This window comes from Microtus oregoni, unplaced genomic scaffold, assembly GCF_018167655.1.
Source record: "Microtus oregoni isolate MIOR12 unplaced genomic scaffold, Mior012 000073F_000, whole genome shotgun sequence".
Classification (NCBI taxonomy): Eukaryota; Metazoa; Chordata; class Mammalia; order Rodentia; family Cricetidae; genus Microtus; species Microtus oregoni.
Genome location: NW_024543980.1, coordinates 2,183,346 through 2,208,052, shown reverse-complemented (window position 1 = coordinate 2,208,052; position 24,707 = coordinate 2,183,346). Strand labels below are relative to the sequence as shown.

General features: G+C 40.8%; 1 protein-coding gene across 1 annotated transcript in view; it reads left to right on the top strand.

Annotated features, from left to right (window-relative positions):
- Positions 1-24,707, top strand: part of LOC121441046 (EF-hand domain-containing family member C2) — a 155,987-nt gene that overhangs the window by 31,408 nt on the left and 99,872 nt on the right. The window contains exon 3 of the mRNA XM_041642184.1: positions 12,345-12,495. Coding sequence (XP_041498118.1) covers positions 12,345-12,495 — 151 coding nt within the window. The remainder of the gene's footprint in view (positions 1-12,344; positions 12,496-24,707) is intronic.

Here is a 24,707-nt window from a genome sequence, read left to right as displayed (position 1 = left end):
GGATGCTCCGTTCTGGCTTCTGAACATTTCCCTTGGGGCACAGTAAACTCTGTAGGGGCTTTAGGACACACTACTCTGGCCTTAGGAACCTCCACTAGGGGATTGATGGGCTCAGCTCTGGACTTTTGAAGGTCTACTTTGGGCATGGGAAGCTGCCCGCCAGGTTCCATCCTGGGCTTTGGAGGCTCCACTCCGGGCTTTGGAGGCTCCACTCCGGGCTTTGGAGGCTCCACTTCGGGCTTTGGAGATTCCACTCCGGGCTTTGGAGATTCCACTCCGGGCTTTGGAGGCTCCACCAAAGGCTTTGGTGGCTCTACCACAGGCTTTAGTGTCTCCCTTCCCCTTCCAGGTTTTAGAGTCTCCTTTCCAGGCTTTGAAGGCAGTCCAGGCTTAAACTCCACTCCAGCCTTCACATGAGTCCCTCCAGCCCTGGAGTGTTCCACTCCAGGCTTTGCTCCAGCTCCAGTTTTAATTTGCTTGGCTCCTGCCTTAGGAAGCTCCACCCCAGGCTTAGTAGGGGCTCCCGGTCTGGATTTTGCACTAGCACCAGGCTCCACTTTTCCTTTTGGGGTGCTAACTTCCCCCTTTCCTTTTGTGGCACCAGCTTCCCCCTTTCCTTTTGGGGTACCAGGCTCCCCCTTTCCTTTTGGGGTACCAGACTCCCCCTTTCCTTTGGGGGGACCAGGCTCTCCCTTTCCTTTGGGGGTGCCAGCCTCCCCCTTTCCTTTTGGGGTATCAGTATTCCTCTTCCTTGTGGGAGCACCAGTTTTCCCCTTTCCTTTCAGGGCACCAACCTTTTCTTTCGTGACATCAGCCTCCTCTTTCTTTTTCGGGGCGCCAGCCTCCACCTTTTCTTTCATGACATCAGCCTCCTCTTTTTTTTTCGGGGCGCCAGCCTCCACCTTTTCTTTCGGGACACCAGTCTCCTCTATTCCTTTTGGGGCAACAGCTTCCCTGCTTCCTTTCAGGGCACCAGCCTCCCCTTTTTCTTTCTGGGTATCAGTTGCCTCCTTTCCTTTTGGGGTACCAGTATTCCCCTTTCCTTTTGAGGCACCAGTCATCTCTTTTGCCCTTGGAGCCATCCCTTTTCCTTTTGGGGCAGTCCCTCTTTCTTTCTGTGTTGATCTCCCCAGGATACTCTGGATAGCTTTCTGGTAAATCACAGATGAACCTTGTTCTTGAACTCTGCCCCTCCTTTTCTGTTTTTTTTTTGGCTCCTCAGTCTTATTTCGACCTTCAGCTTCTGCGGTAAATTCAGAGTTGGAGGAGCCATGTTTGTTATGACTGTAGGCGTCCTCCAGAGAAGACATCTTTATGAAACTAGATGGTGATAAGGGATTACTACCTGGAATTAAGAGGAGAAAATGTACTGTAAGATGAGCCACAGGAAAAGTTTCACAATAGAGTTTAGAAAGTCTTCCTTCTGGGCTTTTTTTTTTTTTTTTTTTTTTTTTTTAGCCTTTGGGCCCTGTAGGACCCCTAGCCCCACCTAATCACTTCACAAGTCCCTGAGGCAACTGAATTTGCTATGGGAGAGGTTCTTACCTTAGCACCACTCAAGCGGTAACAGAACTCACCACTGAGGCTCCTTCTGCGATGCCTCGGGAACCTTTTGGCTCCTTCTGCGATGCCTCAGGAACCTTTCGGCTCCCTCTGCGATGCCTCAGGAACCTTTCGGCTTCTTCTGCGATGCCTCAGGAACCTTTCTTCATATTTTAAGTTTCTTAGGAATTGCCAAAGACCTTCCACCTCACTTTCAAAGTGCTCTGGAAAAGTTAGCGACCAGGAGTCTCGAGAGGCGTGACAGAGCGACTGACCGCCACAAAGAGCTTCCTAGAATGACGAGCGGTTTCACTTTTAGCCCCTGTTTCCTGTTTGCTGAAGTACTTCCGGCTCATCAAGAATGTAACATTTGGCTTGGGGTTCCGGGCCCCTCCTCCTGACTAAGGAGGCCTGGCCTCTCAGGGCTGTTTCCTGTTTGCTGACGTACTTCCGGCTCATCAAAAATGTATCATTTGTCTTGGGGTTCTGGGCCCCTCCTCCTGACTAAGGAGTCTTGACCTCTGGCCCAGCCTCCGGCGGCGGCGTTCCTCTTATTCATAGTAGACAGACAAGAAGCCTCGAGCACCTTCCTCAGCCCCATCCCTTCCTGAACACATTTCTGTTACCACAGTTAACCATCATTCTTGTGGATAGATATACGGTCCTAGCTAGACCTCCAGTGGTAAGCTAGAGCCATTACTGACACCATTTAGTATGTATTTGGGTCAGTTACCTTACCATTCTCTACTATTCTCTCTCCCACCTTGCGGCTTGTTGCTCCGATCCCATTAAGAATAGTACAGTTGTGGCTTTGAAAACATAGTTTACATCTATGATCTACCCCTTTTCTCCTCCTCTACCTCTCAGACCTATGTAATCCCTTTCCCTTACCCCCTTTGTCTCCTTCCCCACTCTTTAATACCACCCTCCTCACCCATTCTATACTCATCCCTGTATATATGTATGTGTGTGTATAAACATATAAACATATATACAGACACACACGTTTTCCAAGACAGGGTTTCTCAGTGTAGCCCTGGCTGTCCTGGAACCTCTCTTGTAGACCAGGCTGGCCGTAAACTCACAGAGATCTGCCTGCCTCTGCCTCCTGAGTGCTGGGATTGAAGGTGGGCACCACTGCTGCCCAGCTGTGTTTTCTTTTATGAAATCCTGAAATGATATATCCCTGTTATAATTTTTGAAAACAACAGAAGAGGAGGAGTTATCATGTGACAGGGCCCACATGGAGGGTATTTTTATTGGGGGACAGAATGAGAAAGGGGAGAGAAAAGGGGGAGACCAGCCTCTGTAGACAGGGATGGAGGAAGAAAAGAAAGAAAGGCAAAGAAGAGAGAGTGAGGCAGAGAGAGAAAGATAAGACAGACTGAGAGGTAGAGAGAGAGCCAAGGAGGCAGAGAGAGAGAGGCAGAAAGGCAGAGAGAACTGGAGAGAGGAGATAGGTGGGTCCTGCCTTTTAAAGGGGGTGTAGTGCTTGTGCACAGAGACCAGAATACTGCCTGAGTACTGGCAAGCACATGGGTATATCCTGCCAATATCCCAAGAGCCAGTCCAGGTACATAAATGCTAACTCCCTATCATTTATGCATTGGTCAAACCAGCCTCCTCACCTTTAAAAATTACACGACTTGTTCTGAGAGATTAACCTTTTGCTTTAGTCCTACCATTATACATCCTATTCTCTTATGGATGAACAGACTTCTACTATTTTGTGTCAGTGCCACACTAGACAATAACCTTTGATAATGTTTGAAGTATAAAATAGGAATAAAAATGAATGTTAAAATTCATTGAACTATGCAGTTAAAAGTGTTATGCCTGAGTCATGAGACCCCTTACCCCCCGTAAAACCACCAAAGCCAACTTCTGATGCAATTACACAAGGTTTCTTTATTGTTCTACAGGCTTGCAAGCAGGGACTTTGTCCCATGCACTGCACCAATGGAGCAGGTCGGGGAGAAAGGCTCAGAGCTCACAGTGCAGGGGATCTTTAAAGGGAAAACGGAAAGCAGGGAGTTACATGCCTTGGTGTTACTGGATTGGGCAGGGGGATAGTTGGCTCTAAATCAAGAGGAGATTTTTGTAAGTTTCCACAAAACCACCCTATAACCATAAAAAAACAAAACAAAACAAGCAAACAAAAAAACCCAAACTTTTTTGTCTAGCTTCTGATTGGCTGTCCTCAAGTGTTAACTGAGGTTTCTATCCCGCCAGGTCCCACAGCCACTTAGTCCCAAAGAAACACACAGAGGTCTACATTAGTCATAAACTGGTTGTCCCATTAGCTCAGGCTTTTTATTAACTAATTTCTACACTTAACCCATAATTCTTGTCTGTGTTAGCCATGTGGCTTGATATTGGTACCTTTATCAGTGAGGCGTTTTCATTTTGTTTCCTCTGTGTCTGGGTGATGGCTACAGACTGAGCTTTCCTCTTCCCAGAATTCTCCTGTTCTTGTTTCCCCACCTCTATTTCCTTCCTGGTCACTCCACCTATACTTCCTGCCTGACTACTGGCCAATCAGCATTATAAATATACAAGTGACAAATCTTTACAAAGTACAAGACCATTGTCCCACAGCACTCAAGTCTCTGGGCAACCAGGCAGTTTTTGAGCCAGTCATGGATTTTCTCTGAATTCACAGGTACATGGGGTAAAGTGCCTAGGGTGGGGTGCCTGCTAGGTTAGACTCTCACAAAGATGGGTGGGGCCTGGGTTAAAAATGGCTTTAGTTTTGTCTCTTCATTCCCCCTTTTTCTTAGATACTTGGGTGTTGGAGGGAGCTGCTTGTTCATCCCGGCCTCCCAGAACTGAAATAACCACACAGATGCTGTATTAATTAAATCCCTGCTTAGCCCATTAACTCTAACTTCTTATTGGCCAACTCTTACATCTTAGTTTAACCCATTTTTATTAATTTGTACATTACTATGTACATGGCCTACCAGCAAAGACTCAACATGTCTATCTCCTGCGGCAGCTCCTTGGAGTCTCCCTAACTCCACCTTTCTTCCTCCCAGCATTCAATTCTGTCTTCCCCACCTACCTAAATTCTGTCCTATCAACAGGCTAAGGCAGTGTTTTTTTATTCATTAATGCTAATTACACCACACAGAGGGGACTCATATCACCTGGGGGCCCAATCTTAGGTCCCAAATGCTGGACCATTGTTTGACCCTATCATAGTGGGAATCCCATACATGGGCAGTATATCTTCCAGCAATTTCTTGACCACAATCTGGGAAGTCTCATGTCTGGTAGGGAGTGCCTTGGTTCATTTAGAGAAGGTATCTATAAAGACTAGAAGGTTCCTATAGCCAAATTTACCAGGTTTGACTTCCATGAAGTCACCTTCTCAATACATACCTGGTTTGTTTTCTCAGAGCCGAGTTCTGGGGTTTTGGGGGTTGGAGATGGCATTGGCTACTTGGCAGGCCTGGCAGCTGTTGACCAGGTCCTCTGTATCTGGTTTTTATTTTCTATTTTTACTTCTGAATGTTTCAGCAAGTCCTGCATCTGATGAGTCCCCATGTGGGAAGTGCAGTGGATTTAGTGCAGGATTTGAAGACCCAACAGCTTGGGCAGTGTGACTTTGCTATCAGCAAATCTCCACCATCCTCCAAGGCATTGTGTCATTGGTTTTCATCCATATAAGATCCTCCTGAGTGAATTTAGGTTGTCCAGCAATGCCGGGGGCCCAGGGTCCACCAAGACATGGGCCAAAGTGGAGGTCATTGCCACTTTCCTGGATGTTTAATCAGCCAAATGTTTCCTTTGTGTATTGGGCATATGACACCCTCAAATGGTCAAGGGCCATGTACCAATGCTGGTCAGGGAGCAGTGTACTGATCAAGGTGTAAGGGTTTGTTACTGTGGGATGGATATCCACTATCTCCTTGTTTACCTCTCTCAGGTCCTGCACTGGCCAGTAATCATTGGAGTAAGGCTTCCCCCCCCCCAAAAGCAGGGGGATTGTTTTAGGCTGGCTGGATGGGTCTCAGGATTTCACGTTCCAGCAGTTTATTTGTGCTTTCATCTTTGTAAGCAAGTCTTGGCCCAGGAGGGGATATGGGTATTCTACTATCACCAGGAAAGAATGGGTTACCTGTCCCATTCCTAAATCCACTGTTCTTTGGGTCGTCCACGAGTAGTGTTTAGTTCCAGTGGCTCCCTGTACCCAGATATTTTTATTAGATATAGCCCCCTCTGGTTTTTAAAACACTGAGTTTTATGCTCTGGTATCTTCCATAAAGTCAACTTTCTTCCCCTCCACCTTTAGGGTTACCCTGGGTTTGGGGAGGAGGGTTGAAGCCCGACTCCCCTAATTAATGTCCACATCGAACTCCAGGACTTTGGTCTTTTGCTGCTTCTTTGGATGTTCTCTTGCCCAGTGTCCTTTCTCCTTTCAGTATAAACACTGATTTCTCCCTAGTAGTCTCAGGTTTTTCTGACCTTTGTTTCTGCCCTCTCTATAGCCAGAAGCTGCTTGTTGTATTCCCGGCATGGGCCATCATCTAACTGTCTTGATATGGCCAAAATCTTGGCCAATTCCCAGTGGTGGCATTCTTCTAACACTTGGGCAACACTTGTCTTTTTTTTATTTTTTGAGTTCTTTTTCCTCTGTACTTTCCCTAGTGTTAAAAATTCTCTCTGCCACCATTATCAAATCTCTGATATTTCTTTCCCCTAGTCTATCTAGTTTTTGGAGCTTTTTCTTTATATCTGGAGCTGCCTGGTTCATAAAAGCAAAAATCAAGGATATTTCTGTCTCTGGAGTCTCCAGGTCCTAGGGAGTGTAGCACCTGAATGCGCTCTGCAAGCATTCCAGGAAAGTTGTGGGGCTCTCCTCAGGTCCTTGTCTCACATCATAAATCTTACTTATATTAGTTGGCCACCCGGCCCCTGCCTTGCGACTCACCAACAGAGTCTAGTCATAGACTTTGAGTCTTTCCTTACCTTCTGCTGAGTTAGGATCCCATTCTGGCCAAACAGTGGGGAACTCTATTATCTATGAGGGTTGAATTCACAGTGAACTCCCTAGTGGGTCCAGGGACAACTTTGTGGGCTACTGTGATGATCCTGTTTCTCTATTCAGTCATCAACAGAACTTGCAACAGCTGCTGGCAATCATCTCAGGTGGGCAGGTGGGTAAAGAGGACAGTTTCTAAGAGGTTAGTGAGGTCACATGGATTCTCAGAGAAGGGAGCATTTTGGGAATGCCAACTGTACAAATCACTAGTGGTGAAAGACCAGTAATGATACTGTTGGTTCCCAATCCTCATTTGGCGGCCCAGTTGGCCTCAATGGTAGGACCGCACGGCCCTGAGCTTGGGGAGTTCTCCCCGCCCTCCGCTTACTGTGGGTAGCCTGGGCTGGCCCTCCACTTGCTGCCTGATTCTCTAATGGAGCTTCTCCAGCATTGTCCTTGGCAGGTTGGAGGGGGGCAGAGGAGGTGTATAGGGTAGAGGAAAGATATCCTCCTCATCCAATCCCTTTGTAGGATTGGGGCAGAGACAAGTCCCCTGGGTTTTTGCTCAGCAGTCAATACCTTAACCTGTTGAGGAAAAAATGTTTTACCCCACTGAAGGGTTTTCTATTAGTCCCCACCAGGCGACTATATAGGTAATCTGATCTTGGTAACCAACATTTTCCACTGCACTTATAAGCCTGGCATTGTTTTGTTTTTGCAGTCACCTTACCATCACCCCAACATGCAAGGCAAAGCTCTAAGGGAGGAAAGGGAGTCTGTCCCATGTTAGCAGTGTCAGGGCCATTGTCAAAACAGTGAACAAAGATACAAAGAACAAGACAAACACAAGGACCCAAGGAGAGGAAAAATACTTTGCAAACAGAGTCAGAGGTCTGTGGTCTTGATGAGCCCTGGACTCCAGACTCTAAAATACCAAAGACCATGTACTTTGGGGGCACTCTGTCCCCAGCAGGGTTGCTTGGTCTCTGCTCCTGTCAGGACCTGGGATGTCTTACCTTGTCCGAGCCGTCCAGTGTGCTGTTTGAGAAAAACCAGAAAAACTGGATCTTTGGAGGATTCCATATCTCTGAAGCAATCAGAAATGTAGAAGAAACTGAAAGGAGAGGGGGGGGGATGGGAACTCACCAGTCTGTCTGAAACTTTTGGGGCAGGGGGTCATGGGGAATCCAGAAATCCTGAACAAGCCCCCAAAATGTTATGTCTGAGTGGTGAGACCCCCCCCCCCCAGCAAGACCACCAGAGCTGACCTCCAATGCAATTACACAAGGTTTCTTTATTGTTCTATAGGCTTGCAAGCAGGGACTTTGTCCCATGCACTGCACCAATGGAGCAGGTCGGGGAGAAAGGCTCAGAGCTTACAGTGCAGGGGATCTTTAAAGGGAAAACGGAAAGTAGGGAGTTACATGCCTTGGTGTTACTGGATTGGGCAGGGGGATAGTTGGCTCTAAATCAAGAGGAGATTTTTGTAAGTTTCCACAAAACCACCTGATAACTGTAAAAAACAAACAAACAAAACTTGTTTGTCTAGCTTCTAATTGGCTATTCTCAAGTATTTGGGAAGCCAGGCAGTTTTCAGGCTTATTGTGGTTTTTCTCTGAATTGATAGGTACATGGGATGGGACACCCAGTAGGGTGCCTGCTAGGTTAGACTCTCTGACAAAGATGGGTTGGCCTGGGTTTAAAATGGCTATAGTCTTGTCTCTTCAAAAGCAAATAACTCATTTGACATGAAAATAAGTTTAACTTTTCCATTCAAAGATAAATTTGTACTGTGTGTTAAGTTATAATAAGTTTACCCATCAAGATGTACTTTGGACTGCTTTGTATTTCTCAACTTTAATTATAATATGGTCCTGAATTCAGAAATATAAAAATTAAATTTTTTCCCTTCCAAATCAATTTTTCCTCATATACCTGTCTTCTAGAGATGATTTCATATTCTATAATCTCTGTGGTCAAAATTCTTCAAATGCCATAGTGGTCAGGCAGGTAACTTCATGTGGTAAATACTACATGGAGGCATGTGGTAAACTGAATATCACACATTCTACCAAATGACATCTCACATTCTGCTTTCAAGAAAATTGCATTTTAAAAAGGGAGGAATAGCAAAATTTCTGAGTGGGTGGAAGCATTTGCTATCACACCTACAGACCTAAGTTTGATCCCCAGGACCCACATGGTATAAGACAAGAACTGGTTCTTTCAAAATGTATTTTGACCCCATGGTATGTATGTTCATGCATACACATGTACATACACACACAATAGAAAATTTCAAAGAATTATATCCTCTGGATTTAATTTAGTCTCTTCTCTGTTTAACTTACAAATTATGATAAACCTTATATCATCATCCCCACTATATTTTATCTGAGACAGGCTCTCATTTTGTAGCTTAGGTTTACATGGAACTCACTATTGCTATGAACTGGTGGCAATCCTTTTGCTTAGCCTCCCAAGTACCAGGATTATAGGCATTAGTAACCGGACCAGATTCACAGCTGTTTCTTAAATTTTCATTTTTAACAGGTTTTAAATCCCTTTTCCTGAATTCACTGGTAGATGGAGTTCATTTGTCTTTGAAATCACTTATTTTTCTATTTACTTCTTTAGTCTAGATGGAGTGTGAGTATGGTACACGTGCAATGGCACTTATTTAGAGATAAGAGGACAATTTTGGAGTGTGTTCTCTGCTTCTATTTTATTTTTGAGGAAAAGACTCTTGTTTTTGTCACTACTGTTTCTGCTTCCTGTTTGGTCATGGGTGTTATAATTACAAACCTGAGCCACTGCATCTGGCTTTTTTTTCTTTTTACCATGGGTTCCAGTGTAAAAGGAGGCAGAGCTTTCCTGTCCCAATTGCCCAGTTCCAAATAATCACACAAGAGCTTATATTAATTACAAAATGCTCAGCCTGTAGCTCAGGCTTATCACTAACTAGATCTTACAACTAATATTAACCTATTTTAATTAATCTACAGTTTGCCACATGGCTTGTGACCACCTGTCCTCTAGCATGTCTCATTTCTCTGGCAGCTGGCTTGTATCTCCCGTCTATATTTTCAGTTTGGCTTTCCTTCCTGCCTTATTCTGCCTTACTATTGCCAAATAAGCTTTATTATAAACCAATGAGAGTAATATATATTCCCAGCATACAGAAGCATTATCACACAGCATTCTAGGAACTGAACTCAGATCCTCAGGCTTGTGGACAAGTACTTTCATCTGCTGAATCTCACTGGCTTTGATATCACTTTTTATCTTTTAGGTGTCTTTTCACTCACCTCATACTTGAACAATAATTGACCACCAAGGCCAGCCCCTTCTTTGGTTTTTATAATTAAAATTGAAAATGTTAATTGTGTATATGATTTAATGCTGTGATTATTCAAAATGGACAAAATGCACATCAGTTTATCCAGTAGGAGCATTCAGTTACCCTTATTAAAATCCAGAGTTGTAGGCTGGAGAGGTGACTCAGTGGTTAAAAGCACTTTCTGTTCTTGCAAAAGATCTTAGTTTAGTTCCCAGTACTGACATGGTGGTTCACAAACACCTGTTATTCCAGTTTCTGGGGATCCAATGCACTTTTCTGACCTTGGTAGGCTAATATGCATATGGTGCACATACATATCTTCAGGTACATACTAATAAAGTATATATATATATATATATGTGTGTGTGTGTATATAATGTTATATACGTACTCATACTCTTACTAAAACAATAAAAGAAAACATAATGTTAAATCATATCTATCAGAAGCACACACTTAACTTAAAGAAGGAACACTGGGCTTACAAATACAAATGTGGGCACACTCAGATTTTGAATCTCCAGCACCCACATTAAAAGCTGAGTGTGGTCACACTTGTGACCATTACCTCAGTGCTTTTTGGAGGTGGAGACAGGAGAATCACTGAGGCTTATTGGCTGTCAGCCTAATTCCAGGTTCAGTGCCAGACCCTCAAGGGAAGGTGGTAGAGAATGATAAAGCAGGACATCAGATGTCATTCTCTGTCCTCGAGAATACAGTCAAGTGCGGTTGCACACGTGTGCATATATACTACATAAACAACAAGGCCAATTAAATGCAAGAGACAAAGGAAATATTTAAAGGGAACTTTCAGTGAGTCTGGCTCACATTAAGCTTAAAATCATAGAAATATTGTTCCACCAATTGTTCTCAATTTCTGTCTCCTTCTATATGAGCAGCTCAACCTGTTGAGAGTTATTTGAAAGGTTAAAGACATATGCAATTCATGCCACATGGCACAAAAGAGTAACTATTAAATGTTGCGGGAGGTCCTTCCGCTCCTCCAGCCTATAGCCGCTGAGATACCAGCCCATTGGGGCGTGGTCTCTCTCCCTTTAAAAAAGCGGCCACTTCCCTCTCCTCTCTCTCTTCATTTCCTGCTCTGCCAGCGACTAGACTCCCTTCCTGGTTGCGCAGAGGGCTGTTGTCTGGGATGGTGATCTGTAAGTTTTTTCCCCTTTAAATAAATACCACCCTATTAATCATAATTCCAAACTGGTGTGGCATTGTTTGTGTCTTACGCCTACAATTAAAGTGGTTTTCCAGAAGAAGCACTTACTTAAATATGTGTTGGGGTGGGAAGGATTTATTTTTCTTGTTGGGAAATGGTTTTCCAAAGTGGTTAAGGAATTTTTCTAGAATATTTTTGTCAGGTTCCAAAGAAACTCAGGGGAAATGGCTAACCATAGTAGCTAATAGCATACAAAATGCATGCTGGCCAACGACTTTCTCAACATCACACACACCTCTTACAGAGTACTGGCTCCTCTCATTGCTTCTCACTGCTGCCCCCCATCTCCAGGCCCTGAGCTTTGCTTCCCTTCCCCCACCTTCTGATTCCTATTTAACTGCCATTACAGCCACAAGATCTCTCTGTCCTCTGCTTTCTTTTGGCCCTCTGTCCTCTCTCTCCTCTTGCTCTCTCACTCCCCCATCTTTCCCCTCTCATGGCCTGGTTCAGTCTACTGGGCATGTCCACTGTACTACTTTCTCTTCCTGCTGTGGACTTTTCCAAAGACCTCTGGCTGTTCTCTCTCTCTCTCTCTCTCTCTCTCTCTCTCTCTCTCTCTCTCTCTCTCTCTCTCTCTCTCTCTCTTTCTCTCTCATTATCTACAATAAAAACCTTTTCCTCAGCCATACCTTGAATCGGTCATGTCCTCATTTTTGTTCAGTTTTTTACTGTTTTTGGTTTTACCTTAACTACTTTAGAATCCACTCCTTTCTCCACTCACATTGCCAGCTCAGAGCTAGATTTTTTAGCTTCCTGAAGAAATAGCAGTTAGAGTATCCATGCTTTTAGAAGGATTCCATGTCTACATTTTTGAGCTATGTGAAGGAAAACAATCAGTAAGACTGAGGATAATTTTGCCCCTGTAACCAAGGTAGCTTTGTGCTATTTTTATGGGAAAATAAATGCATTTTTGTTCATCGTTGAAAGAAAAAGTATTTTGTGCCTCTGACACACATTTTGAGTCCCTTTTTGAGATTCCAAAGATAAGCCAAAGTTTACTTATTGTAGAACTGAAAGTTAGACTTATTACTTTATTATAGTTTCTTTGTTGTAACCAGGAGGTGGTAAAAGTCAAATTATCTTCATATACTATTACCTAGATTATATATCTGTTCTCTTAGCTGATATATAGAATGTCTTGGGAAAACCCAACTCTTTTCTTTAACAAAGATTGTACAGGGCATAGATTTATTGATTTTAAGTTTGCTAATATTTTTCACAGTTTCTAATTATGATTCCAACAGGTATTATCTTTTGATGCCTATTTGGAAGATGAAGTGCCTGATAAAAGGCAAGAAAAGTATAGAATAAGATACTTTAAAATCTATTTCTACCTTGAAGATGACACCATTCAAGTAAATGAACCAGAAGTGATAAATAGCGGACTGCCTCAAGGTATTTATTCAAAACAACATTATGGCTCTTTTGCTTCTAACTCATGCCTTTATCTATTGTTTGTCTTTAGCTTTTTGAAAGGCCTCATACTAATACTTGGGCATCTTAGTTATACAAAGCCATGAATATTAGACATTAGCCTGTAGTTTGTGATAGTGACTTAGCTTATTTCTTTTTTTTTTTTTTTTTTTTTTTTTTGGTTTTTCGAGACAGGGTTTCTCTGTGGTTTTGGAGCCTGTCCTGGAACTAGCTCTTGTAGACCAGGCTGGTCTCGAACTCCCAGAGATCCGCCTGCCTCTGCCTCCCGAGTGCTGGGATTAAAGGCGTGCGCCACCACCGCCCGGTGAGCTTATTTCTTACTTATAACTGAATATAGGCAAATTTTCTCCTCTGCCTATAGTCTCTAATATAGCAAACTCTCATGTGTTTGTGACCATGTCTTCAAATCTTTTAGTTTCTTTGGCACCAGTGCATCACTTCACTACATTATCCAGGATGCTATTGCTTCTTTTTTTATTGGGAGAAAAGAAAGTGTTTCTTCCCTGCAAATTTCAGGGTGCTATTATTTATTTTTCTTGAATTTTCTGCCTGTTATTTGTGTCATTCTAGCTTTTCTTATCTACTGCTAACTAACACTATTTATGGTAATTATCATGACCTTGATATTTGTTTTATTGTGGTTGTTAGTTTTAACATTGCTGTGACCAATTTCTGATTAAAAAAAAAAAACCTTAAAGGAGGAGCTATCTATTTTGCTCATTGTTTCAGCTCATCATTGAGGGGTACATAGCACAGTGGAGCAGCTGACATTGTGATGATCAGCAAGCAGAGTAGAAAAGTATCAGAGGCCAGGACAAGATAAAACTGTCAATGATATGCCAGTGATCTACTTGCTTCAATTAGAACCCACTTGCTACAGTTCTACACCCTTCAAAATGATCTATTCAAGTTTTGAATCCATTAATGTATTAATTCCTTCATTATAGTCTCAGTTATCCTCTTTGTTAGATCAGCACTGTCCTAATGTAATCATTCTGGAAATGCCCTCACAGTTGTAACCATGGTATGTTTTTCTAGTTTCCTCATGTTTCTGAGTCCAATCAAATCAACAAGATTAACCACCATAGTATCTCAACAGAACCCTGTTCCTTCACTCTGTACATGCCTGTAGTCTTTATCTGTATTCCACTTCTGTTGTAAATGAGAGTTAACCTTGCAGCCACAGAGAAGCTGATACTAGAGATCACAGGAGGTGACATTTCATTTTGTGCTGTGCTTCTTATTCTGGAGTGAGACTGAATTCTGGATGCCATCAGGGGTAGCAATCATGATGGGGACAGGACTGACAATTTTTCATGTGTAAGATAGAGCAGTATAAAAGGATGCCTGTAATAGGAAGACTCAAGTGTCCTTGATAAGTGTCTTTGATATCTAACTGAATGCATTTAGACGTTGCTTTTCACTAATAGTACAGTAAGAATATAGAAGGGGATTTGAGTGTTTGGTGTTGATGTAAATGACTTTCTAGAGTCCCTTATTCTCTAAGGAGCCATGATTTTCAACTGCAATAATGTGTGTGTGTGTGTGTGTGTGTGTGTGTGTGTGTGTGTGTGTGTGTGTGTTGTTTTTTTGGAGTATTGTCACCTGAAATATTTCAGACTTTGAAACTTTCCTCTCTGACTATACTGTATCATTTTCTTTTCCCTACTTCTTCACATTTACCCTACTATCCTGTTCTTGATTTTCAGCAAAACAAATACCCATGTCTTTTCTCTTTGTTGTTATTCAAACTTATGTTGTTCTCATTGTTTGATTATAGGAATGGGACAGTCGCCTACCATGGACTCCTTGTCTACAATTTCGATTTCATTCATGATGTGTTCTTTATGTGGCAGCTTAGAGAATACCTTGGAGTAGTGCTGGACTCCTAGAAGTGTGTAGACAGACTTTCCCACAGACCAACAAAGAGAAGGCTCATGGACCAAATTCAAATGAGTGAATCATATAATACATTTATTTAAAATGTGTAGTGAGGGCTGGGAATGTAGGTTAGTTATAAAGCCCTTGCCCAGCACATGCAAGGCCCTGAGTTCTAGCTCCAGCACTGCAAAATCAAACCAACTAGCCAGCCAGTCAGATATTGGGGAAAATACAGTGAGTAATAGGGGGAAAGACACGTTGAACCCAATCTAAATTGAAGGCAAGAACACTCGACCTGAGTCCTGAGATAGACAGCACCTCCATACCCCACTTTATAAGCTTTGCTAGAAGGCAGTGTGGCTTAGAGAGCAATATTGAGGGTAAAACAAGGAGAATTACAGACAGGAAAAGATTGGGCCAAAGGTTCACACTTATACAGATTGCTGAGTATGGAGATGAGGATGCTCGGCCACAGCTGGAGCTCACCAGCAGTCCTATTGAATAGTAATAGGTTTTGTTTGTGTTTCTTGGGCAGGGTGCACTTGGGGCCAAAATTGATGTCACCAATGAATGAGTGATCGAATTAAAGTCTTATGAATATTTAGTACTCATGAATATTTACTGACATATATATTTAGTGTACATGAATATTTAGAGCCCAGGTGCCACATATATTTAATATTTACTGAAAGTTTGTTGTTTCAGTCTTTTCATTCTTCCTTTCTATATTTAACACATACGTTTTGTACTTACTACTTTCTTATTGCTATGTCTTATAATTTCTGCCCATGTTGAATAAGATTTTTGCTTACTTGGTACTTATTTATGCCTAGTACCTGCATAGTGATTCATCGTGATGAATTTAAAGAGGAAATTGGGGTGCAATCAAGGACTTATGAAAAAATCAAGGAATTTTTTTCTTCCTGATTGTGTAGCTTTATTGTGTTTGGTATATGGGATGATGAATTTGGAGCCAGTTGGCACTGCCAAAAAGTATTTGTTGAATACCTATCTTTGAAAGCCCAAGACCAGAGGATAGAACAAGATGAAGTCTGTTGCTGTGATGCCTTGGGAGGCATTACGCCTTCAAAGAACTGTTGAGACATCTATATGATGATACTCGCCAGGCAGTTAGAACCTTGTAGGGAAAAAGAAAACCAAGACTAGAAACCTGGACTGGGAATCAGGCACCCAGATTATAACCAGAATCAGCCTGTTTCCTTTTGTGAGGGTGAGCAGCCCCATTACTCTGCATCTCAGCTCCTATTCTATCTGTTCTCTGGTCAATATCAATGATTGTCCAGTAAATCTTTTAAGAAATATAAAGATACATTAAAAAGAAAAAGGGTCAGGCAGTGGCAGTACAGGCCTTTAGTCCTATCACCCAGGATGCAGAGGCAGGTGGATCTCCGTGAGTTTGAGGCCAACCTAGTCTATAGAGCTAGTTTCAGGACAGCCAGAGTTGTTACATAGAGAAATCCTGCCTCAAAATAAATAAATAAATAAATAGAAGTTTTGAAAAAAGTTTTCACAGACTTTAAGGGTAAAAATGTGACATTTTATTTTGTGAAGGGACAAGCAGTTTTAGACACTTGGAAAGAATTATTTTCACATGTAAAGATTTTTTTTTTAAATCAGCAAGGTCAGGTATAGTGATGTATACTTTTAATTCTAGCCCTCAGAAGACAGAGGTAGGAGGATCTCTGTGAGTTTAAAGCCGGCCTGGTCTATGTAGTTAGCCATAGGACAACCAGGATTCTGTTGAGAGACTTTGTCTCAAATAAACAAACAAACAAGCAAATAAAAAACAAACAGTAACAACAAAACAATCTGCAAATATATATTAGGAATGTTTGAAATATTGAACATAAAGTGAAAATTACAACTTTTCTTTTTTGTGATCATGTGTTACTTAGTATATTCAGTTAGTATGTGGACAGTATTGCTTTAGCAAAAAATACATTTGAAACCTTTAATAAATAAATAAATAAAAGATGAAAAAAAGATTTATTTTTATTTGTATGAGTGTTTGCCTGTGTACTACATGTATGTTTGGAGCTGTATAGCCCAAAGAAGGCATTGGATACTCTGGAATTGGAATTACAGATAGATGTGAGTTGCCATGTAGGAGCTGTGAAGTGAATTTGTGTTCTCTACAATAGCACAAAGTGCTCTTAACCACTGAGCTATCTCTGACTCCTAAAATATTCTTTCTTCTAGGCTTTTCCTTACTCTTGTATTCCCTAACCAAGCTTTGTTTACTTTTAGATTACCTTTCCTACTGTTATATCCAGCTTGCACAAATGGGGGACTAGAGGTTCCAAGATACCCCAAACTTGCTTGAATTATTTGCTTGAATTGTTTGATTTTTATTATTACTTGTGCATGTGTGCAGGCATGTTTGTTTGTGGAGAGAGGCCACAGATCAACTTTAGATTCTTCTTTCAACACTTTCCTCATTTTTATTATCTTTTTTGAAACAGAGTCTAATTATGTATCTGTAGGTATGGACTGGAAGTTGGTATATAGATCAGGGTGGTCTTGAACTTATGAATGTCCACTTGCCTCTGCTTCCCAAGCCTTGGGTTTAAAAATGTATGACACCATGATTTTTTTTTGATACAGGATCTCTCATTGAACCTGGAACTCACTTATTCATCTTGGTTATCTGGCCAGCAAGCACCAAGGATCTTTCTGTCATCACCTCTATAGCTCTGGAGTCTAGACATGTGCTACCATGCCCAGTTTTCTTTTCTTTTGGTTTGTTTTGATTATGGTTGCTAAGGATTGGAGCCTGGGTCCTCAAGCTTGCACGACAAGATTTTTACCTACTGAGCCATCTCTCTACCCTGTTATTAGTTTTAGATAAAAATTTAATATTCTTGAACTTTAGTGGCCCTTGTCTAGTATGCTTTTACTTCATGAATGTGTCCACAAATTGTCAAATGCAACCTTTACAAGGATTTTAGAAAAGTATATTTTTCTTAATTTCAAAACTCACAAAAATAGTTTTCTTGACGAGTTATAATGATTCACTTGAAAATTATTTTTATGTGAGGAGGAGGGACCCTTTCTTGTTTATAAAAAACACGGGGTAAGAAACCCTGAGCAAAAGACTATTTTAATGTCTCTGAAAAAAATAAGAATTTCTGATTGGCTTATCTAGCATGCACAGAGCCCTGAGCTTGAGCCTTGGCATCAGATGGACTGCGTGTTGTCTGTAATCACAATACTAGAGAGGTAAAAGCTGAAGTGGCTAAGACATTTTGTTGGCAAAGATGCAGCTCAGAGGTTGTGGACAGCATACACAGTAATACACATTGAGTTAGTCAACAGAGTGGAGAAACCTGGTGGACTGTAACAAATCCTGTCGAAAGCAAGCACAAATAACCACTCTGCCCTGAGGTTCTGTTTATAGAGAGACCCATTTCTCTTGAAATATTTATTATGATTGTCATTAAGGAAGGTCTGCTCAGATAGTAAATAATTCGAAAACTCATTTACATGACTTCTTCGGGCTTTCTTAAGTAATCTAGGAAAAGAAGGTGGACTTGATAAACTAATGGTTTAGAGCAGCTAGTCTTTGTGTCTTCAATTGCCTGCTACTGCCTCTCAGGCACCTGTGGGGCCTAGGGAAGAAGAGGCTTGGGATCAAGGTTAGGTATTATGCACTGATTGTGTTCCTGTTTGCTCTAAATTATTTTGATATTTTTCTAATTTACTGAGAGGCCAGATGCACTTATTCCATGTGGACCTTATAGTTCAGTAATCAGTGCAACAGTATAAATTATAATGCCCCAATACATACCATTTTAGTTGCTTCTACTATTTTTTATAGAGTGCAAGGCACTTGGGATAAGCTGGAGACAAAAAGAGGCATCCATTAGGGTTATTCAAAAAGATGTAATCAGTTTGCCTGAAGCTTCTATTCAGAATAATGTATTGTAATATATGAGCTCTTGTTGGCAAAGAGATTTGTGTGTGTTATGAGTTAAATAATTCATTGTCACAGTTTAAAACTTGCTTGAATTTCTTGTCAAGACATAGCTCTCTTTGGGGTTATATATGTTATGTTTATAGAATTTGTTGCCTCTGTGCTGGAATGTAGTTAAAACAATTTTACATCAGGCCAGGAATGTCAGGTAAACTCAGAAACTTAACCCTACTCATCCGACAGAAAAATTGTCAGTCCAGTACCATCATGTCCAAACTAATCTGTGCTAAAGAAAAAGATAATTATTAGAAACATGATTCTGGCATGTTCCAGACCAGTCAGTCTCAGTTAGGGACTCGTATGTTTTGATACTGTAGACCTTCAGTTAACAACTGGCTTGTATGTGGTTGTTAGTGCAGCCTTGATTAAGAACAATGATCCATATTAACTGCTTCTTTTGGTTCCTCAACTGGGTAGTATTGTTATACTTTTTAAAAATAGTAATTTACTTGAGTGAAGCAAATGTGTTTGCAAACTAAATTCCTCATTTGTATGCCATGCATTTGTATCAGGTACATTCTATATCTAAGCATTTTATCCCATAAAGTAGAGGGGGCAGCAGCAAGGTTACCAGATGAAATGTGATCTGAGCAGTTAAGTTTGAATTTCAGGTAAAAAATGAAATTTTTAGTATAACTACATCCCAAATACTACATGGGATATACTTACACTAAAAAATTATTCATTGTTTTTCTGCAATTCATATTTAATTGTGCATCTTGTATTTCATTTTGCTAAGTTTGATACCCTAGGAGGGTACACATTGCGGCAGGAATTAGAAATGAATGGAACAATCTAGAATTTAAAACGGCACAGTCAGTAAAGTGCTTTTTCACAAGCACAAAGACCTGAGTAAGGATTCCCCATGAACCATGTAAGAAGCCAGGCATGGTGCTACACATCTGTAATCCTAGCACTGGGAAGGTAGAGACAAAAAGATTGCTGAACCTTGCTGGCCAGCTATTCTTACCAATTCAGTGAGTTCCAGGTTCAGAGAGGCATGCTCTCTGAAAAAAGGTAGAATGGAATAGATCTTAGGTATGACATCTGCTCTACACACACACACACACACACACACACACACACACACACACACACAAACACACACACACACACACACACAAGCATGTACACACAGATGTGTCTCCATGCATACAGCAAACACACAAAAATAAACAATTTTGAAAAAGAATTTAAGAGCAGAAGAAAGTAAAGATGTGTGTTTAATGCATAGTGACTATTCAATAACTATTGTAGAAGCAATGAGATATGAAGAAAGGAAGGAAGAATTGGAGGTGGTATATAATACTTGTTACACAATGCAGATATCATCAGTGGTACTGGATGCTTGAGGGGTCAGAAGTGGGAAAGCCAGGAACCACTTAGGAACTTAGAATCTGAGTGGTACTTCAAAAGCTTCCCTAGTTAAAGGCAGAAGAGAAAGAAAACACAGTCATTGTGTGGTGTTTTATTCTTTTGGCTTTTGAGGGAGCCACCACCCAGTCCCCAAATAAATCACACATCGAGGCTTATTCTTAGTTATGAATGCGTGGCTTTAGCTTGACTTGTTTTTAGACAGCTTTTCTTAAATTATCCTGACCACTTTTGCCTCTGGGCTTTTATCTTTCTCCCTTTATGTATACTGTAGTAAATTGGGGCGGCGGGGCTGCGTCCCCAGCACCCCAGCTGCCTGGCTAGCTTATGCCCAAAATAACAACACACAAACTGTATTCATTTAATCACTGCTTGGCCCATTTCTATCTAGCCCTTACTGGCTAATTCTGATATCCCGATCAACCTATTTCTAATAAACTGTAGCACCGATCTTACCGGGAAGATTCTAGCCTATGTCCATCCTGAGTCGGAGCTTCATAGCATGCGTCTGCCTGGGAGTGGGGCATGGCGTCTCTCTGAGGTATCTGCTCCCGAGGGGAGAGGTGTGGAGTCTGAGCTCACTTCCTCTTCCTCCCAGCGTTCTGTTCTGTTTACTCCTCCCACCTATCTTCTAACCAATAAAATGGGCCAAGGCAGTTCCTTTATTAGCCAATGACCTTCCTCCATCATTTCCCCTTTTTCTGTTTAAACAACAACAAAAAAGGCTTTAACTTTAACATAGCAAAATTACATATAACAAAACAGTTATCAAGTAAAAGTTACAATAATCTTTATCATAACTAAGGAAAACTATAACTATAACTAACTATTCTTAACTCCATCAAAGACTCCAGAAAGATACAATACTACGTAAGCAAACAAGAAAAAAGCAACTTTTAAAACTCTAGAAATGACAGAGACATCTCGCTGCCTGGACAGTCACCCAAAGTTCCTCTGTACTGTTGGGGCATCCATCTTCAGCCTTCAGGCCCATGCTATCCAGCAGACATTTCCATAAAGCAGGAAAATTCGAAGTCAGTTCAGTCACTATCTGTTGTGTCCTGCAGAATGTCTCACAGACTCTTTCATGAATCAGGAACCCCGAAAGATCATCTCACCTTAGGCAAGTTCAGTAGTCCTCTCTCTGTGGGTTCTCTGTGTCCAGTTTATGCAATAGTCCAGGCAAGAGCAGTTTCTTGCCCAAATGGCTATCAAACTCCATAATGAGCCTCTTCGATGCCCATTTTCCTCTTGAAGTAGATTGGTGCTGCCAGGAGCAGAGTGCCTCATTGTCATGAAAAGTTCTAAGTTATCAAAACATTTAAAATGCCATATTCTATAATCTTTGAAAGATATGAAGAATGCCTATCTAAAATATATCTATGTACATCTACACACATCTAGAAAATATTAAGTAACATGACTACAAACTTGACTATTATTTATGATTATCCATCAACAACCTATATTTCCTAATTATACATTACATTTTAATAATGAACTACACAATCACAATACCTTAATCAATATCAGAAATACATATACATATAACAAAATTGACCTTAAATCTCTATCAATAAAGCAAAATCTATACTAATGCAAATTATTCATACCTATATCATATCCCCCTTTAAATGTAAAAGAACGTTTATAAACCATATTTTGGAACATGGGCGCAGTTTTTTTTTCTCTCCAAACTGCTTCCTGCTGAATGGGGGCGTCGTTAATTAGGTCTTTCATGTTATAACCTGTGTGCTAGTTTCATCTCAGTTGGCAGTTGAGCGAAGCAAATTTTTGAAGGCGTGCACAGGAACCATTCAGGAGGACGTGGTCTATCATACCACATTGGGATGGAAGCAATCCACAGATTCTCACCCTCTGTGAAAACAAAATAAGAAACTCCTTTCCAAAGTATCATATCCTTAGATCCAAATTCAAAATATCTATGTTGGATTAGTTCAGCAGCATTTATAAATAAATATCTTTTAGCAGCTGTTGCTCCTTCCTCAGCATTCAAACAATTCAAAGAGAGCATAATAGCATACAGTATCAAGATTCTCTGTGTATTTTCCATCTTTGTTCGTTTTATTTTAACCTCTATTTTGTTTATTTTTACTTTTAACTTTTTGCTTTTTGAGATAGGTTCTCTGTATCTTTGACCTGAAGTAACTCTGTAGACCAGGCTGTGGTGGTGCACGCCTTTAATCCCAGCACTCAGGAGGCAGAGGCAGGCGGATCTCTGTGAGTTCGAGACCAGCCTGGTCTACAGAGCTAGTTCCAGCGGAGACCAGGAAAGCAGAAGCAACAGCTGGGAGCATGCTTGCCAAATTTATAGGCAGACATTAGCCTGAGGCGAACACGCCCCCCAAGGGGCGGGACCTATCACTACATGTATACCTTTCTTTGCTTCTTTCTCCATGGCTTGCTGTATAGCTGGGTGGCTGGCCCCTGATGTCCTCCTCTTCTTGTTCTTCCTCTTCCCAGATTACTCCTATTTATACTCTCTGCCTACCAGCTCTGCCTATCCTTGCTTCTGCCTCACTATTGGCTGTTCAGCTCTTTATTAGGACCATCAGGTATTTTAGACAAGCAAAGAATCACAGTTTCACAGTTAATCAATTCAGCATAAACAAAAGTCACATACCTGAAAATAATATTCCACAACACACAGTCTAGAAGGATAACATGAATTAAATGTGTGGGAAAGTGCTGGGATAAGACATTGGGAGATATTTGGGAATGGATCAGAGAATGTGTAATGACAAGTAGGCACAAAGGTAGCAATGCAAGAGGATGTTACAGAATTTAGCAGGCTATATTTTTTGTTTTTTTTGTTTTTTTTTTACATCTTTTTTTCCTTTTTTAAAAAATTTATTTATTTATTTATTTATTAAAAATTTCTGCCTCCTCCCCGCCACCACCTCCCATTTCCCTCCCCCTCCCCCGATCAAGTCCCCCTCCCTCATCAGTACAGGCTGTATTTTTGTACTAATGAAGTGGGTAATGGGGACTTGCGTATGTTTATTAGGTTATTTCTCATTCTTTTCAAAGATGTGGGATATTTAACATTTTGTTCATTCATTGCTAGGTATGTATCAGCATATGAAAAAGTTATTCTTGTAAAACTCATACTCTAAAGGTGATATTTTAGAAAAATAACAGTAAACCTGGAATAGTCACTTAAGTGGATGAGCAAAGTGAATGCAAGAGAAAGGAATGATGCTTTACCATATCTGATCACTGGATATAAATTTAGTAGACACAGCGACAAGTGTAATTCCATTTTTATATTCATTCACTTAAGTATTTTCTTATTCACCCTTGGTGTGCAATGTTACTGAAATAAAGTAGATATACTTACAATTGAAATAAATGTCAGATATTTAATTCTGAAAGGTAAATTCTACAAAGCTGAATTTTGTGTTATGAGCAAAATTTAAGGCAGGTCCTAGCTGAATGGCATGGATACATGTTAAACCTAAATGGATATATGGTCAGTTTGATCTACACCATAGGGAACTGTTAGAAAGTTAAGGCTTGCATAGCATAGTCAGATAGCAGGGCAATAACTTTTAAAATATTGAAATGGAGAGGAGATGAGGAGGAACTGGAAGGCAAGCACTTGATGCCTGGATGTATGTTCCAGCTAGTTTATGGGACAGCTGGAAAGATAAACACCAGAAAAATTAGGACAGAAATGGTGCTTTCATTTCTTCTTTGTGTGTGTGTGAGAGAGAGAGAGACATTTTTATTTATTTACCTTCATGAGTTCAACTGCTCTTCAATATGTGTCAAAGGCATGGCATCCTGCCCATTTCTTTGGTATTCTAGAGCAAACTCTCACTGGTAGAGTTCTTGACATTTATCATGGAAAACAATAAACATGCAAATCCCAATAGCTAGTTGTCACAATTCCTAGAGCTACAGTTGAGAGATCGCATACATTTCAAATGGTCCACAAAGGATTTCTGATTCAAGCAGTATTGTGACATTAGATTTTATTGTTAGTATTTTCTTCTTGTTTCTTAGTAGACCCACTCTGTTTCCAGCCCATAGATAGTCAAGACTATTTTCTGTTACTTTTCAAAAGTAACAGAATCTATTGGATGCTGAGATAAGGAAGCTGAGAGGTCTGAGATGCAGGCTCTGAAGGGGTGGAAATGCTGTGATTAAGGGATTGTTACAGTAGGCAGGTGAATGGTTCTGGAAATTCACCCTTATAAGGGGGTGGAGTGGGCAGGCTGCTTTGAAAGAGCATCTCCACCATCAATTTCTCTTCTTTTCCTTATGGCTGGCATCTCTCTAGCCCATTTTTATTCAATTTTGCTTATGGATCTTCTTCTTTTCCTTCACATAAGTACTTTCTGGATGAAAACTGTGGAAAATAATAGTGTTTTGTGAGTCTGGTATCTAAAGTTCAAAATGCTTTTCTCTCATTCATTAGGGTTATAGCATTGGGCTAGACACTTCAACATTCTTCGCTTTAGTTCCTCTTATATGAAGTGAATATTGATGCTTCATTTACTGTCTGTCTCAGTGGAGGATTAGATGAGAAACTATCAGTGGAAGTCTATTCTAGGACTATGATGGTTATTGTGGTTATTATTATTTAGAAGCACTATAGTCTACTTCATACCTTGAAAGTGATAATATTCCTATTCAGAGTCATACTTAAAAACATAGCTTATTTGAATTTTTATAATGAAGTAAAAATTGTAATATATTCATTACTTACTATTTTATTGCTGAGATAAAATACAATGACCAAAACAGCTATAGAAGAAAGGTTTATTTGAGCTTATAGTTCCAGAGAGAGTTCATGAGGGTGGAGTGAAGGAAAGGCAGCAGGAAGGAAGCTGAGGGCTCACATCTTGAACAGCAAGCACAAAGCAGAATTAACTCAAAGCCTGCCTTCAGTAACATA